This window comes from Phytophthora infestans, genomic scaffold (assembly GCF_000142945.1).
Source record: "Phytophthora infestans T30-4 supercont1.84 genomic scaffold, whole genome shotgun sequence".
NCBI lineage: Eukaryota > Oomycota > Peronosporomycetes > Peronosporales > Peronosporaceae > Phytophthora > Phytophthora infestans.
Window position 1 is genome coordinate 218,281 of NW_003303675.1, and position 16,161 is coordinate 234,441.

Genomic DNA, 16,161 nt, shown 5'->3' on the forward strand with positions numbered 1-16,161 from the left:
CACCATTGCTTGCACATAGGGCCCGCCATTTTGCAAACTGTGAGTATGTTAGCAAATTATATTGTTTTAACCAATTACTTGCGTCCAAATATTAGCCAATAGCACGGTACTGTAAGAGTGGAATTTATTTTTAAGCAAAATATTCAAAAGTTGATATTTAATATTTTGCTTTAATAGTAATACTGTCAGATATTTAAACAAATACATACTTTACATGCAATAAAAGTGACTAAAAACACTATGTACCGTGCGCGCATGCATCCATCAGATGCGGTGCACGGGAGCAGATAGCGCAATGACCGTGCAGTCGCGCGCCTTCATTGCACGGTGGCAGTGGTGAATTCCAGGTGAAGTAAAAAAGATATATATGACAAAAGTCCCTACAAAAAGCGCTGGTCGAGAAGCCTACTATAGTATAAAAAAATACTATCGTCTCTACTTTAGACAGAGTTTGGAAAATAGCATCGCCGAGCTCGTACAAATGCGGCCTGTGAAGCCTATATTAATAATATTAATACTATTAATAATGTCTTTACTTGGAAAATAACATCCCTGGGCTCTTACAAAATACTGGTCTGTGAAGTCTACATTAATAATGACAAATATCTCTATGTGAGGTGTGTGCAGAGCTCTTAGAAAATAAAGTGGTTACTGTGCCCGATTTGCAGTACATACGACAGGTTTTGCGCAATAATCAAGTATCTGCTGGCTGTTTGCAGCCAATCGATGCGTTTCGTGCTCGGCAGAAATGTTTACCTTACGTCCAATCGCGAGGGCGATAGACGGTCTGATCGTGCGACAGATCCAGTCAGTGTCGCAGGTCAGCAGGTATTGACCAATCAGGGCGCGAGTTAATTGCGTCACGCTTTGGATATATTTGTAATTTTGGCATAGTTAAGTCGAGTCAGAAAGGTAGGCGCGGTCGGAAAGATGGGAGGAAACTGTATTAGACAGGCCGAGTGTAGCCATGCGGAAAGGCAGGAAAAAGCAGCAAGAAAGGAACCGGACGGACTTATTGACAGACGGACGGACAGGCTGCAAGTTTAGGTGGCGGGAAACTAGCGCTCTGGGCGCCCGCTCCGCGGACGCTAGGGCATGGTTGGTTGGTGTGGAGAGGGCCGACCACCTCCGCTGCGCTGCGGTGGGCTTAGAATTTCTACTCAAAGCGAAGCAACATATAGTACATGTATACTGTGATCTACTTATATTACGCTCCAAAACAACACCGCACACAGTATCTTTAGTGCTCACATGTTATGATAGATATGGCCTGGGTTTAACGTGATCTGCAAGAAGAGAACCGTCTTACCCGGGAAGTTTTTGTCTATAATCTCGTTTGAGCGCATTGCTCCCAAAATGACACCAATCGGAGGCGCGCGTGGTTGCAAAGCTAATATATGCTGTACGGAAGACGGGTCAGTATCAATGATGCTACGAAATATACGTTGATCGGTGAGGAATCCCAGTGTAGATAGAGTAAGTACGCCTACTTAAACGTATTTTACCCATCTGCACGTCATCGCCGTGAGTCAGTCGACACATATCACCGATTGCGACGGTCGAATAGAGCAATGTTAATCAGCTCCGCGCGCGAAGTATCTTTTAGGATAGGTAGTATATGCCGATGGTCGCCACAAACATCAATATTATGCTTTGAAATTATTCTGCTGAGCTGTTTGTGATGTTACGGAAGGGTATTTCCACTGTCTTCCGCATGAATTTATCTTACTTGCATAGCTGACGTACTATCTGACTTATTGGCATAGCTACTGACTGACAAAGTGGCGTAAATCCTTTCCGAGTGACATTATACTGGGTCTGATATATACGACATACATACGAAGATATATGGCTGTAGGCAGAGTATCAGATCGTAGTGATGCTTAGACTTGATTTGAATAATAGTTCGTGTACATTCGATGGAGTACTTTCGCTGCCTACTTATCCGCTCGGCGTGCTATTTGATGTGTCCGTGCATATAGCGCGAGGTCGTTAATGAGTGTATTTGCCACGCGCTCAAGATACTTAACCTATGCATGGGGTCACTGTTTCTTTATCGGTACTTTTGCATCGTGGTGCTAGCTTTCTGCGCCTACGCTTCTGATGGATCACCCAAGCGCGCCACTAACTGGACGTAGGTCATAACCGCGGTGATACAGGCAAGCTGACCGCGCGTATGTAGGTAGTAGTCAGCGCGAAATATGCGCGCGGCGGGTACATCTTATAATCATTCGCGACTCAACCGGACTCTCGTCTCGACCATTATACACAGGAAACTAAAATACAGTACTGCGTACAGGCACATCGACTTGCGACGACACCTGTATGGTCAACACTACCATAGACGTGCTTGTGTCCATGTAGACAGCAGCATATTCATCGCGCATAGTGCTCACTCAATACTGAAGCTTACATTCGTGAGCGCACATTAGTGAAATATAAACTGTGAGGGTTGGTGGTACAGATAGCATGATTTTGCGTGTGCCCACGTGAGCGAGTGTACGTGCCATCTACGGTGACGCGTATGCAGATAGGAACCACCAACTTACAGTTGATTCCATGTCTTATTATATTTTGAAGCGCGCTACGCTCTATAGGCGCGTCAACACGCTTGGTAGCGCCACAGTCAGCTTACAGTATGTGCGACCCCAAGCCTTGCACCGTCAGCCAGTATACAAACCTATGCGGGGTAAGGGGCTAAAAGGGTATACTTACCAATTACTTGCTCTTCTGCTGCTTCTTTTAATCAATGTACCTGACGTTTCGGGCGGTCAGCTTGCGAGGGCGGCTGTGCCTCTTTTTCTTCTTGGGGTACCAGTCAGGACCCATTGCCTTCTTGACGTTCGCCAGGCTTTCCTGGCGGCGCACTTCGGCCGAATCAGGTGGAAGGGGGGTCCTCCCAAAACTCAGCCGCTTTTGGGCCGTTCTCGCAGGCAATACAGCGCCGCACGATGTCCCGCCCGCTGATTGTACGGAACGCGTAGCCGTACTGCAGCTTCCCGCAGCAGACGCAGCGCGGCCGGGCATCCGTCGTAGACCGTTGCGGGTTCAGCAGAAGCGGGTCAATCTTCGCCTCACATTGCTTGCACGTAGGGCCCACCATTTTGCAAGCTGTGCGTATGTTAGCAAAATATATTGTTTTAACAAATTACTTTCGTCCAAATATTAGCCAATAGCACGGTAATAAAAGGCTGATATTTATTATTAAGCTAAATAGTAAAATGTTTTATATTTTTAATATTGGGCTTATCTTTAATATATTAATATCAGATTTCCAAACAAAAACATACTTTACATGCAATATAAATTGACTAAAAGACTATTATTGTGCGCGCATGCATTCGTCGGGTGGGGTGCACGGGAGCAGATAGCGCAATGACCGTGCAGCCGCGCGCCTTCATTGCACGGTGGCAGTGTTGAGTGCCAGGTGAAGTAAAATATATATATATTCGCAAGGTCCCTACAAAAAGCGCTGGTCGTGAAGCCTACTCTAATATTAAAAAATACTATCGTCTCCACTTTAGAAAGTCTGTGGAAAATAGCATCGCCGAGCTCTTACAATTGCGGCCTGTGAAGCTTATTTTAATAATACTAATATTATCAATATCGTCTTTACTTTGAAAAGTGTGTGGAAAATTACATCCCAGAGCTCTTACAAAATACTGGTCTGTGAAGTCTACATAAATAATATTACATATCTCTATATGAGAAGTGTGCAGAGCTCTTAGAAAATAAAGTGGTTACTGTGCCCGATTTGCAGTACATACGACAGGTTTTGCGCTGCTGAATGCAATAATCAAGTATCTGCTGGCTGTTTGCAGCCAATCGATGCGTTTCGTGCTCGGCAGAAATGTTTACCTTACGTCCAATCGCGAGGGCGATAGACGGTCTGATCGTGCGACAGATCCAGTCAGTGTCGCAGGTCGGCAGGTATTGCCCAATCAGGGCGCGATTTAATTGTGTCACGCTTTTGGATATATTTGTAATTTTAGCATAGTTAGGTCGAGTCAGAAAGGTAGGCGCGGTCGGTAAGATGGGAGGAAACTGTATAAGACAGGCCGAGTGTAGCCATGCGAAAAGGCAGGAAAAAGCAGCAAGAAAGGAACCGGACGGACTTATTGACAGACAGACCAAGTTTAGGTGGCGGGAAACTAGCGGTCTGGGCGTCCGCTCCGCGGACGCTAGGGCATGGTTGGTTGGTGTAGAGAAGGCTGACCACCTCCGCTGCGCTGCGGTGGGCTTAGCTTGTTTAACTCAAAGCAACATAAATTATATATTCCGTGTTCTACTTATGTTATGATCCAAAACAACACCGCACACAATATCCTGAATGCTCACATATTATGGTAGACATGACCAGGGTTTAACGTGATCTGCAAGATGAGCACAATCTTACCCGGGAGGTTTCGTCTATAGTCTCATTTGAGCGCATAGCTCCCACAATGACGCCAATCGGAGGCGCGCGTGGTTGCCAATGTAATATATGCTGTTCAGAAGACGGGTCAGTATCCATGATGCTACGGAATTGGCATAGATCGGTGAGGAATCCTAGTTTGGGGGTCTAAATACGCCTCCTCAAACATAATACCATATGTCACGTCATCGCGGTGAGGCAGTCGACACCATATCTTTGATTGCGACGGTCTATTAGAGCAAGGTTTGGTCAGCCTTCCGCGAAGTATCTTTTAAGACAGTTTTGTTTTGCTAATGATCGCCACAAACAATAATATTATGCTTTGCAACAGTTCCGCTGAGCTCTTTATGATAATACTGTAGCGTCTTTCCACTATTTTCCGCATGCATTGATCTTACTTGCATAGCTGACACACTTACTGACTTATTTGCATAGCTACTAACTGACAGAGTGGTGTAACTCTTTTCCGAGTGGCATTTACTGGTTCCGATATGTAAGAAAAACATACGAAGCCACATGGAGGTAGGCAGATTATCATATCGTAGTGGTGTTTAGACGTGAATCGAATAGTAGTTCATGTACATTAGGTGACGTACTTCCGCTGCCAACTTATCAGCTCGGTGTGATGTATCCGTGCATATATTGCGAGGTCGTTAATGAGTGTATATCACGCGCTCGTGATATCTCAAACCTATGTATAGGATCACTGTCGCTTTCTCGGTACATTTGCGTCGTCGTGCTGGCTTACTGGGCCTACGCTTCTGATGTATCAGTCTATATGACCAAGCAGGTCACTAACTGGTCACAGGCCATACTGCAGCGATACTGGCAAGCTGACCGCGCGTCTATCACCTGTATTCAGCGCAGTATCTACGCGCGCGGCGGGTACACCTTATAGCCACCCGCGACTAAGCCGAGCTCTTATCTCAACCATTATGGACAGGGCACTAAGGTATAGTACTGCGTACAGACAGTTCGACTTACCACACCCGCCGGTATTGTTTGCGCTACCGCACACGTGCTCGTATCTATTTAGACAGCAACTTAATCGTCGCGTGTAGTGCTCACTCGATGCTGCAGTTTCAATTTGTGAGCGCACATTAATAAAACATACGCCGTGAGCGCTGATGTCACAGATAGCATGGTTTGCATGTATCCAAGTGAGCGAGTGTACTCTCGATCTATTGTTACGCGGAAGCAGATAGGGACGGCCAACTTGCAAGGGTACACAGTAGATACCAGGCGCTAATTAATATTTGAAACGCGCTACCCCGTAGGTGCGTCAACACTATTGGCAGCGCCATAGTCAGTTTACCGTTTGTGCGGCCCCAAGCCTCGCACCGTCAACCAGTATACTAAATACAAATATAGGTAGGAAATTGGGGGCCTAAAAGTGTATATTTACCAATTACTTGCTCTTCTGCTGCTTCTTATGCTCGTTGTACTTGGCGTTTCGGGCGGTCAGCTTGCGAGGGTGGCTGTGTCTATTTTTCTTCTTGAGGTACCAGTCAGGGCCCATCACCTTCTCGACGTTTGGCAGGCTTTCCTGGCGGCGCACTTCGGCCGAATTAGGTGGTGGAGGCTTTTCCTCCCAGAACTTAACCGCTTTTGGGCCGTTCTTGCAGGCAATACAGTGCCGCACGCTGCCCCGTCCGCTGATTGTACGGAACGCGTAACCGCACTGCAGCTTCCCGCAGCCGACGCAGCGCGCCCGTGCATCCGTCGTAGACCGCTGCGGGTTCAGCAGAAGCGGGTCAATCTTCGCCTCGCATTGCTTGCACACAGGGCCCACCATTTTGCAAACTGTGAGTAAGTTAGCAAAACTTATTTGCGTCCAAACATTAGCCAATAGCACGGTACTGGAAGACTGGTATTTATCATTAGGCAAAATATTAAAATGTTTTAAAATAGTATTATTTGGTCTTGCTATAATAGTACTTTTATCATAATTTTAAACAAATACATACTTTACATGAAATAAAAGTGACTAAAAGACTATGTACTGGCGCGCATGCATTCGTCGAGTGCGGTGCACGGGAGCAGATACCGCAGTGACCGTGCAGCCGCGCGCCTTCATTGCACGGTGGCAGTGGTGAGTGTCAGTGAAGTAAAAAAGATATATATCCCTACAAAAAGCGCTGGTCGTGAAGCCTACTTTAATATTAAAAATACTATCGTTTCTACTTTAGAAAGTGTGTGGAAAATAGCATCGCCGAGCTCTTACAAATGCGGCCTGATAAGCTTATATTAATAATATTAGTACTATTAATATCGTCTTTACTTTGAAAAGTGTGTGGAAACAACATCCCAGAGCTCTTACAAAATACTGGTCTGTGAAGGCTACATTAATAATAATAAATATCTCTATTTGAGAAGTGTGCAGATTACTGTGCCCGATTTGCAGTACATACGATAGGTTTTGCGTCGCTGAATGCAATAATCAAGTATCTCCTGGCTGTTTGCATCCAATCGATGTGTTTCGTGCTCGGCAAAACTGTTTAACTTACGTCCAATCGCGAGGGCGAGAGGCGGTCTGATCGTGCGACAGATCCAGTCAGTGTCGCAGGTCGGCAGGTATTGCCCAATCAGGGCGCGAGTTAATTGTGTCACGCTTTTGGACATATTTGTAATTTATGCATTGCTAGGTCGAGTCAGAAAGATAGGCGCGGTCGGTAGGATGGGAGGAAACTGTATAAGACAGGCTAAGTGTAGCCATGCGAAAAGGCAGGAAAAAGCAGCAAGAAAGGAACCGGACGGACTTATTGACAGACGGACGGACAGGCTGCAAGTTTAGGTGGCGGGAAATACTACTAGTTCTCGGACCCTTCTACGTATTAATACTTTTTAGTAGTATATGAAACGTTTGGCGGGACCGCATAAAATATGCTCGGTATTGTGTTATTTTGGGCAGTCGCGACTTGTGACACAATGTTCAGTTTCGATCGGGTGTCGCTGCGGAAAATGTCGTCTCGGGCGTCTGGCGGCTCACGTTCAACCGTCCCGCCTCGAAAGCGTGCAAAACGAGTCGACAGGAAAGAGACCGCGTATATACGTGTATGTGATAAGCTAGGCGAAGATACCGTTAAGAAGATTCGTAACGACTGGGATCAAATGAATACAAGGCGAGATGGAAGCGAGTGGCAACAGTCAGAAGAAATAGTCATTCAGTTTCTTCAACAAGGATTATCAGAGCGAGAAATTCGAGCTGTTATACCTGTGGGTGGTAGCCGCATTGCAAGACTGCGGAAAGTACTGGAGGAAGGAGTTGAAACGCTATACACTCGTCGCGAGCCACAACGACCTTGGCATGCACTGAGTGACGATGATATTGCTGTACTGAAGAAACACTGTGAGACTTGGATACTTGAAGACGGGTTTCCGTGTGCTCATAGACGACCTCGGCAGTACTTCACCGAGCCTAATCTGAAATGGACAGTCGTTCACGGTAGGTATGAAGAAGAACTTACTCGTACAAACCCTACGGCGCGTGTCATGAGTTATTCCCGGTTCCTACAATACGTTCACTACTTCTACCCTGGTGTACGTCTTACTCGCACCGCTGAGGATGTTTGTGACTGCTGCGTACGCATCGATATTCAGCTGAAGCAACCTGATCTCAGTGATGATGAACGGCAGTCTCTTCATCTAAAAAAACAAATGCATCTCGATAGTGCCATGGGCCAACGACGATTTATTTCTTCGTTTATGAAATCCTACTCAGCGTTACATGCACCAGAACAAAGCCTTCCCAAATGTATTATTCCTGATACTTACGATGCAGTTTCCGAATGTGGAGATCTTCCTGGTACAGTGTCATGACGAAAACGAAATGGAAATTTGCCAACAAATCGAATCATCAGCATTGAATGCAGAAGATTCAGTTTTAACGGCGCAATGTGTCATTCAGATCCAGGCAGAAGATTATGGAGGTGGAATATTCATACCGTACTATGGTCATGTTCGCCCTTTGGCGGATTTTTTCAACAGCAATCTCATTTTGCAGAACTTTGTAGTGGTAGACATCAGCAATGGTGTCAACAACGTGTATTTCTATGACGAACGAGCGCAAGGAAAATATGCTAATGCGCTGTGTAGCTTACGCTTGAACTACCATCTTTCAATTATATCACGAGCTAAGCACAACGAGGTAGCACCTCCTGAAGTGAGCTTCAGTATATTGGACAATTGTGTGGGGCAGAGCAAATCGAAAGCAGTTTTAATGTTCTTCGCATTTCGTTCGGTGGTATTTCCCTACAAGAAAGTAGTGCTTTGTTATTTACTACCTGGACACTCTCACAATATTGCTGACCGCGTTATTTCTTGGTGTCGACGGGCAACTCGAGGATTGAACTTATATACACCAAAAGAATTGATTAAAGAGGTGAACAAGATGAAAAGTGTACAGGGTGTCTTTTTAGATCACACTGATGCCAATCGACCATTCTATGTGGGCTGGAACGAGTTGTTGAGCAAATACTTTATCCCACCGCCTGGGGGTTCCACCTCAAACTACCTTTTGAGATTGATTGTGGAGTTTGTACTGCTCGGATGAAAACTCTGTTTCTTTCTCGATGGTTGCCCCTGGAAACATTGAAGCTGTTTGAAAAGCTGTTCTGGCGGATCTATTCGGCCCCACGGTCAAGACAATTTTTGAATCGTCTCTTTCATCCATGCGACTCCCTCGCCACCCTGTCAAGGAGCTATCAGCGAGCAAGTTAAAATCACTATCAGCTAAATACTTCTCCATTCCCTCTCAGCACTTGCACTATTATCCAAACGTACCAGGGTCATTACAGAATGTCAAGGCCACGTCCAGTGACACCAACAGTAGCAACAACAAGAAGAAGTTGAAAAAGAAGACAAGCACTTCAGCAAAGCCACGCAGTAACCAACCTTCCATCTTGCAGTTCTTCACGTCACACACAATAGAAAAAATAAGTACTTCAAGTTCAGTCATACTAATTTCAAATCAACTTAAAAATGATACCGGTTTCTGATGGGGATACCGGGGTCCCGCCAAACGTTTCAGGGCCCTCCATGCCTTGTTTTTTTCAGTGTCAAACATCGTTTCGTAGTCGGTGGAAGTTTAGTTGTTGCTTTCGATCGTGCAGCCGTACTGCTTTTTTGTTAAATATTACTTCAAAGTACTATATAGGATTAGTACGTGGTATTATAAATCTAACCGACATCTTCGCAAAGATCTGACCATTTATCCCAGATAACCGAGATTTTCGGAGCTACCGGTAGTAGCTAGAGAGATCATGTTAGCTAGTAGCTAACATGATTTTCCTTGAGCAAATCTTAATACTTGTACATATTCGATAAAATTTTATATTGCTATACGGGTCGACATTTAATTTAACATCGACAACAGTGGACTGAAAACAGACTAAAAATGTATTTGTTGGTTTCTTCGTTAATTGAAATGCTGTGCTTGATGCAGCGGCCGCTCTGGACCATGACCTCGCACCTCAAATGCGTAGTCTGGATGCTCAATTTGGGTAGAAACGGCATCAAGCAGCTACAGCGCAGTATAAAACAGTTATATTTTGTCGAGACTACAAGGTGAGTTTGACGCTTTCGTACCTCGGGAAGCCGCTCAAATAGTTTTTGCCGGTGAATGTTGTATGCACGCTCTTGCCGAATCAAATGGCGGTATCGCTGAAAGCTGAAAACTCCCTTTTCGCATCCGAAAAGCTCACCGTCTTCAAAAATGCTAGAAGGTTTATCATCGTTTAGGCCAGCCGAGGGGTCTTCAAACAACTCAAGAGCATGCTTCCACGAGATATGGGCCTCTCCAGTCCCTCCATCCTCGTCACTCTCGCTATCCGACAAACTCGGAATATCATCTGCTCGCTTTGCAAGCGGAGGAACAGTGTTGTAATCCAAATTCCATGCGTCTCCGAACATTGATCCATTCGCAGTAATTGAGAATTCTGTAGCAAAAGGGAATACTGGTTCCACTTGTTTTCTGTCGGTAGAGCTGAGAAACGCGTCCGACAAGTAGAGTTTTACTCCATCATGTGACCCTGTGACGGACTGAAGTCCAATCTGGGAGTTCTGCCAAGCCATAAAATAAGTCGGAAACGTACGAAACACTCGGCGTGGTCGCAGGGCGTAGCTTGACTCTGTCTCACGTTGTCCTTGCAATTCCTGAAGTGGTCGCACACTAGCTTGTGGCCGTTGGAAAATGTCCGATGGCAACATTTCCAGCATTGACGGCGCACTACCAGATAGTGTTTGATCGATACTGGTATCATTTGTAGAGAAAACATCAACCTTTGAAGCTGGAGATTGGAGCAGTAACGAGTCAAGTACCCCTATTTCGTCCTTGGCACCCTGACGAAGCAAACGAGTATGTTGCAGCGGCACATACGTCGGAAGTGCCGGCAGGGGAAAAGGTTCATGCCCCATTAAAAGAGATTCATCACGAGGTTTGAGTTCCATGAACGTAAACGATGTGAACTTAAGTCCCCAATCTGCTGGTACATCAATACTCTCGCGGTGCTTCTGTGTGGTGCTCTCTTCGATTATGGGGAAACTGGATAAATAGTTTCGGCTACTGTCATCGTTTGATACTGATTCATTGCTTTTCTGTATTGCCTTCTGCATTGAAACGTTGTATTTTTCTGCCTCGGGAACAGCGATACACCCGGTTTGAGTACTTGACTGCCAGTCCAGCGCAACCTTTTCGCGCACTTGAGCCCGAGTCTTCGACCCATCAAGCCATGCATGAATACGATTGAGGCGCTTCTGAGCTCTAAGGCGCAACATACACGTTGACACGGCACGAACTAGACGACGCAGTAGACGCTGCCGTCGTGCCCACAGATCGTTCTTGTATGGTTTGAAATCCGGGGTGTACGCTGGTATGAAGTGAGCTGGAAGCACTGCAGTTTTAAGTTCTCCGAGCAAAAGAAGCTGATTGTTATCGTTTTTCTGATCACAAACGACCGGCGGATCGTACAGCACATTGATGAACATCGTGCGAAGTTGCTCTCGTTGCTGATTTGTCAGTACACGAGAGTTTTTTTCTCGAAGCTTGGCTAGATAATCGACTTGCTTACTCGACAGCAACCGCTGCCCGAGGTGCACTTTGTGGCTCTGGAACTCGAGAGTCTTTTCGGCCTCGGCCACTTCCCGGAGTTCATGAAGAAAGAACATATCCTTGACCTGTTTACCGACGCGTGTTCTTTCCAGATACCCCTCTTCTTCTTGCACAAGAGCGTGAAAGTTTAACGTCGCGGCATCTTCGTCCTGATCATCTGGAGCTTTCCCTGTGCTCAGTTTAGCCTGCTCTTCTCGTTGTTGCTGTTGGAGTGCACGGTTTCTGGCGATGGCCTTCTTCAAGTCCTTAGGCTTGAGTTTACCCGATTCTTGATTTAGCACAAAAGTCACACCTGTGACGGAGTTCAAATTGTGGGGGATTTCAATACCCCGTACCTTCTCAAGTCCCTCTCGCTCGTTGACTTCGTCGGACTGAGGCTCTTCTTTCGCGTATTCCTTTCTTCGAGTCTTCGTTTCAGTTCTTGGTGTGCTGGCCTTGCTTATTTTTGCCTGCTCCGCGGTTTGGCGTCCTGACCTTTCTTTCCCTGCTGGAGACGCTGGTGAGCCTCCTTTCAGCTGTGCAACCTCCACGGTTGTACTTCCACCGACTGCAGTGCTGGAGGACGAGCCTACTAGGGTACATATACGAGGAACGAATCCCAGTTGCGAGACGTGCAATTCTAACTCGGCACTTGCGGTCGCGTACTGCAGTGGTCGATATTCGAGCTCAATACACGCCTCACCTGTAGGAGGGATGGAACCTGTAAGTGGAAATACCGTGAACGCCGGATGCGGCTTCGTGACGCGTAGTTCGTACTCGAACTCAACCGGAACGGAGCACGTGATATCAAGAAATTTGCGGGCACAGGTACCACGCGCTACCACACCAAAGTCCAGCCGCGTTGGAAACGCTACTTCGTTCACCATTGGATATGCGTGCAGCGGGATCAATGTGGATCCACTACGAGTCACGTCGGTATTGGAACCGTATGCAACTTCTTCACATTGCACCTGGATGCAGTCGTAGTAATACTGGAACCCGGTAGGTGGCGTGAACGACACCAAAATCTCCTCGCAGAGCCCCGCCGACACGAACGATGGTCGATCAACCTTGGCAAACGTCGCTCGGAACCCTTTTTTTCCAGTTGGAAACGTGTATCGCAGTCGTATGGCTTTGGCGCTGTTGTTGCGGACGCGGATGCGCTGTTGGACGGAGCGCCAAAGCTCAAAGCCTCCAAAGTGGACGCTCGCAGGCTGCGTATAGAGAATTTCGTCCGTCGTGGTGGTCATCGGTCTGCGAGTACGCGGCGATGACACGGGCGACGCTGATGCCGAGGACACAGCGCTGGAAGTGTGGCGTCCAGGCTCCATCTTGGATCGCTTATTATCCGGCAATTATCGCAATGACTGCGACTGTTGAAGATCGCGCGACACACACCATTTTAGAGTCGGGCGACAGACATATTGGCGAAAACTGACGGTGATACTGGTACATGTACATGAGTAGCGGTGTTAACATTAATTAGCTGCACACGCGGGAGATCGGTGCAAGCACGCCAACAAGAAGCTGTGGACATTGCTGGCGCTGCGACGGCCGCCTGGTTTTCAGCAATATATGTAGCCTACAATGTATTGGGGTTACCCACGCTTAGGAACAAGCGTCTTTTTTTCAGTAGGTACAGAGCGGTACAGTGTAAAACGTATAAATTGGCAAAGTGACTTTCATTCTTATACAGAATGAAGTCCATTTTGCCAATTTAGGGACGAAATCCGCCTTTGAAACCACATAATATCTTTATGTCTATATTTGGTTTGAAAACAAAGGGATAGAGTCGGACTGCGTTCTCTGTTCATAGTCACTTCATCCCCGCCGTTAACGCGGTGTCGCAGTGGTCGCTCGCTGAGCACTTTGTGTGCACTTGCTTTCCTGCGGTGTGGTCCCACCCTCTCGGCAGCGTTCTCACTGTGCGAGCACTCAGCGCTATGATGTCTACGACTGCGTCCGACCGCTTCGGCGCTATGGAGTTAACCCCTCGCCACGACCAGCCGCTCCTGGTGCCTGGCTCGGCCGCACTGGACGCCATGGCAGCGCCCTGCGTCGTGTCCGTGCGCGTCGTGTCCGCCATCGATCTGCGGCCCATGCACAAGGGTATTACAAGCAATCCAATGGTGGATGTCTCGCTCATTCATGACGACGGTTCGCTTCAATTCCAGCGCAGCATCGGCTGGGACATGGGCAACGATCTCAAGGCGCCACCCGGACTACAGCCACGCTCTCACAGAAACAGCACATCGTCACTACCCGCTGGGGGTATCCAACATGGAATGGCCACAAAGCCTTTCAAGTCTCGAGTGATCAAGGGCTCCCTCAACCCCATGTGGAAGTTCGACGTTGACTTCGGAGACGTAGACACCGACAAGGTCGTGGGTGTGCTGTTCACTGTGCGTCACGTCGAAAAATTTGGTCTCGTCAAGAAAGATATGGGTCAGCTGATGCTGTCGTTGAGAGACATTATGGAGCTTAAGATGGTGAGTGGGCTTAGCTGCAGCTTAAAATATTGGAAAGAGTAGCGCATGACTGACATTGGCACCGTAACGTTCTTTTTTCTACAGCAACCGCCACATGAGCAAGAGTTCCATTTATTGCCGACCGATGAGATGGTCCGCCGGGAAGCCCTGGAAGGCCCGACGAATCGCAAGCCAGGCAAGCTCTTGATTCGCTTCAACGGCTACGGTGTTCCCTCAAACTATACCGTGATGACTGATGGTCGTGTGTCCAACATGGTGAACACGCTCGTGGCCCATGAGGACGAGTTCGGACGCAGCTCCAAGTCCCTTGTGGTGCACGATATCCGCGCCGAAGTGCGTAAACTTCAGAGTTTTCACCAGACGAAGCCAAGGCCAGGCGAGATATGGTTTGCCGTCAACGCAGACTGGATCCGTGCCTGGCTACTCTTTGTGTCAACGTACAAGGGCGAAGAGGCTCACAGTCCTGGCACTGTAGACAATATGCCTCTCATTTCGGACGATCTGATGGACGGCACGTTCCAAATTAAATCCGGTCTTGTCATCAAGAAGGACTTCAGGATGATCAACAAGAAGAGCTGGGATTACTACCAGAATGTCTACGGTGGAGGTCCAGCGATTGAGGTGCAAATCCCTATCGACTGCGCGAGACCAGCGCTGTGGCTAGCGAGTCTCCAGCTAGACGAAGCTGGTCGAGTCAATTCCAACTACGTTGACTCCGACTGAGGTTGCGTTGCTACAAACACATTTTGAAAACTCGTCACCGGCGTGCACTACTCCACGTCCAGGTTAGTCACTTGTCATGTACTACAGCAACGCTTGTTTTATTTAATCACATGACGCCACAAAACGATACCTACAAACAATTGGGCCCACCCACATTTAATCCCTCTTCCAATCTACACGAGAGTTGGGGCGTGTTCTTCCGGTTCCTTGGGACTGCTGGCATCCGGAGTATCTTCAGGTTCTTTCGGCTTAATTTCTGGTTGCTCCTCTTCGTCAGCAGTGCTTTCAGCGTCGTTATTTAGAGCCGGGGGCACCGGACGCAGGTGCAGCTCCACTGCACGGGACGGGCGTCGCTTAACAAGCTCCTTCTCGATCTCGCCGTCCACGTCTAGCTCCAGATCACTCAGGTCGTCCTCCCTTGGCGTCGTCCTATTACTCTCCGATGGGGCAGAGCGACCGACGGGCAAGAAACTACGGCTAAACTTGCCCGAGCTGGCGGACGAGAGCACGGGTTTCTTGCCAAACAGCCCACGTCGAAGTCTGGCCAAGGGTCCTGTAGACAGAGGCGTCTGCGTCACCTCCGGCAAATAAGACGGCATACCTTCCGCCACACGAACAGCGTTGCAGCGTAGGAAAAAGTTGCGCCAGAAAAGTTCTTCGGAGACAACAGGTACAGGCACAGCTTCCACCAGCGTCTCTCGTTTCTCGCGCAGATTGGGGTTGCTCAATAGTAACTCCATCGCCACGTCCTTCAATGTAGCGTAGTCGAATACATATTCCTCCTCCCCATCTGCAGGCTCCACAAATGTCCTTCGGTAAATCGCGAGCTCTAGGATCTTTTTCTTCACGGTGACGTTCTCTTTCGTAAGGCCATCCTCTGTGCGGACCTCCCAAGGGAATACAGGCAGCAGTTCCTGCTCTTGTTCTTCTTCCGGTTTTTGTTCCTGCTCGTCCTTCTTTTCCTGCTGCGACTTCAGCGGATCCGTCTCTGCCTCGGGCACCTCAGCCTCTGGTTCCGACACCTCGCCGAGTTTTGACATGGGCGAGAGATCATCCTCTGCTTTGGAGGTGGGGACAGTTTTCGTGGTTCGTGCCTTGCGGCCGCGGCCGGAGCTACGCGAGATAATCGTGGCGATACCGTGCGCCTTGTTGGCCACCGTCCCGACCATCATCTGCAGATCTGGTACAGTAGCGCGACATACACAAAGAAAAACACGTCAGTGTGATGGGGCAGTGGCGGGAGGATGTGTTATTGGCTTAAATAGCAGCAGGGGAGACTAGAGGACGTACTCGCAGCGCTGTGACGCATGCCAATTTCGCTGGCCCGTACGGCCGACATGCCGATCTCGCTCATACGCGCCGCCATTTTCTCGGTCTTTGGGTGGTTGGCAGGACGACGAGGACTGGCGGTGAAAGTCGCTTCTCTTCGTGCAGGCGCCGCGTAGTTA

At 48.0% G+C, this 16,161-nt stretch overlaps 4 protein-coding genes across 4 annotated transcripts; 2 read left to right on the forward strand and 2 right to left on the reverse strand.

Moving 5' to 3' along the window:
- Positions 1-7,906: 7,906 nt before the first annotated feature.
- Positions 7,907-8,832, forward strand: PITG_19266 (uncharacterized protein; the record flags this gene model as incomplete). The annotated part of the gene is made up of 3 exons (XM_002997154.1): positions 7,907-8,194; positions 8,328-8,739; positions 8,813-8,832. The coding sequence occupies 3 exons, from the start codon at positions 7,907-7,909 to the stop codon at positions 8,830-8,832; spliced, it is 720 nt and encodes a 239-aa protein (XP_002997200.1).
- A 760-nt stretch (positions 8,833-9,592) lies between these two features.
- On the reverse strand, positions 9,593-12,832 carry PITG_19267 (uncharacterized protein; the record flags this gene model as incomplete). The annotated part of the gene is made up of 2 exons (XM_002997155.1): positions 9,593-9,664; positions 10,001-12,832. 2 exons carry the CDS (start codon positions 12,830-12,832, stop codon positions 9,593-9,595), a joined length of 2,904 nt encoding a protein of 967 aa, XP_002997201.1.
- A 612-nt stretch (positions 12,833-13,444) lies between these two features.
- PITG_19268 (uncharacterized protein) lies at positions 13,445-14,713 on the forward strand (the record flags this gene model as incomplete). The annotated part of the gene is made up of 2 exons (XM_002997156.1): positions 13,445-13,990; positions 14,075-14,713. The coding sequence occupies 2 exons, from the start codon at positions 13,445-13,447 to the stop codon at positions 14,711-14,713; spliced, it is 1,185 nt and encodes a 394-aa protein (XP_002997202.1).
- A 173-nt stretch (positions 14,714-14,886) lies between these two features.
- Positions 14,887-16,079, reverse strand: PITG_19269 (uncharacterized protein; the record flags this gene model as incomplete). The annotated part of the gene is made up of 3 exons (XM_002997157.1): positions 14,887-15,627; positions 15,715-15,893; positions 16,004-16,079. The coding sequence occupies 3 exons, from the start codon at positions 16,077-16,079 to the stop codon at positions 14,887-14,889; spliced, it is 996 nt and encodes a 331-aa protein (XP_002997203.1).
- Between the last annotated feature and the right edge of the window lie 82 nt (positions 16,080-16,161).